At 37.1% G+C, this 1,522-nt stretch overlaps 1 protein-coding gene across 1 annotated transcript in view; it reads right to left on the bottom strand.

Annotated features, from left to right (window-relative positions):
- LOC107604863 (RING finger protein 10) overlaps positions 1-1,522 on the bottom strand; it is a gene marked incomplete in the record, with an annotated part of 8,175 nt that extends 6,653 nt beyond the window's left edge. The window contains 3 exon segments of the mRNA XM_016306569.2: positions 1-114; positions 348-394; positions 1,124-1,522. Of these exon segments, the coding sequence (XP_016162055.1) occupies positions 1-114; positions 348-394; positions 1,124-1,337 (375 nt within the window).

Raw genomic sequence — 1,522 nt, 5'->3', positions numbered from 1 at the left:
TGATGAGTGGGATGATCCACCTGATCGTTTTCCAGCGTGACTCCTAGAATGTATTCCAGAGTTTTGTGAAGGTGAAGAAGAACTTATACCACTTGCAGACACCGACTCCATCACCTACTAGCAAAAAAGATCAACAGTAACCTACCATATACACAAACACTATATAATTCTACACTTCTTCTGACACTTTAGTTACGAGAAAACAACAAGAACAGATAAGTCCTTTAAAATACACCTCCAAACACAGTCCTAGTCCATATTAGATACTAAACAGAGATGCAGTCATAAATATGAGAGGTCAAAACAGTGGACGGGCAACCGCACTCCGAAAAGGAAAATCAAAATACCTTTTCGGAAGGTCCACGATAATCTTCTGTAGCTTGAGTTGATGAACCTGCCATATACAACGACAAAGAGAATCAACTGATGAACAAGCAGCACCAAAGCAAACAGAGAAAATCAAACATTCTCAATTCGACCGCACTAAGACTTAGTTTGGTAAAACTTTTACTTTTTAAGAGTAGTTTATAAAAGCTAACTTTTAAAAGATGGCTTTTAAAAAAGTGTAGCATTTATATTTGATAAATCAAATTAAAAATGACTTTTAATAAACATAAACAACAACAATTGTGTTTGGTAAAATAGCTTTTAAAATTTAAAAATACTATAAAAGATATTAATTTAAGCGTTAAATTTAAAAATTAGTTAATATATGAAGTGATATTAGACTTTTAAATTTTAAAATAGACAAGCCAACTTAAAAAGCTCAAAAGTAACCCCGACTATTTAAAAGGCTATTTAAAAGCCGCAAGCACAAGTATATAGTCTTTTTTTTATTTACCAAACAGTGCACCTCTTCTCAAACAGTGCACCTCTTCTAAAATCTTTACCAAACCAAACCTAAGCCACGCAACCACAAACCACCCAAAAAATTAACCTCGAAAAATATATTAATAAGTTGATAGTCCTTATCTTTTTCCCTCTCATATTCTCATTTGACCTGAACAGTAAAACCTGAATTACCGAAAACAATCCTCACCGACCAAAACACAGCCACAATTTCACGACGAAGTCCAAATCGAAGACACAGAAATTAAAGGAAAGAAGATGCAAAAATCCAAACCTGGATGGTGGCAGGGAGATTGGGGATCAGAGATTCGAAGGGATCCGAAAGATGCATCGATGTTGCTGTCGTAGTTGTTGAATTGCGAAGAGAGAGAGGAAATTGAGGAAGAGGGAAGAGAATTTGGGAATCCATATTGGGAATTAGGGTTTGAAGTTGAAGGAGATGAAGAAGACGATGGTGCTGGCTGGGCTTGTGAGGGCAAGATGGACATGAAAAAAAAAGGGAGAGAGGGGGAGGGGCGGTTTGTTTTGGAGAAGGGTCGTGATTTTCGTCGTTGGGAAAGGCTTCTATTCTAATTTTACCAACGCTCAGAATGAACAAAGCATTTTTTGTTATTATTTGTTGGCGCTTTCTCGCTTCCCTGGGTGGGGCTGGGTGCCGCATCTTCACCGAATA

Source organism: Arachis ipaensis, chromosome B06 (assembly GCF_000816755.2).
Source record: "Arachis ipaensis cultivar K30076 chromosome B06, Araip1.1, whole genome shotgun sequence".
In the NCBI taxonomy this organism is placed as follows: Eukaryota; Viridiplantae; Streptophyta; class Magnoliopsida; order Fabales; family Fabaceae; genus Arachis; species Arachis ipaensis.
The sequence above is the reverse complement of the archived record's forward strand: the minus strand, read 5'-3'. Positions and strand labels throughout refer to the sequence as shown.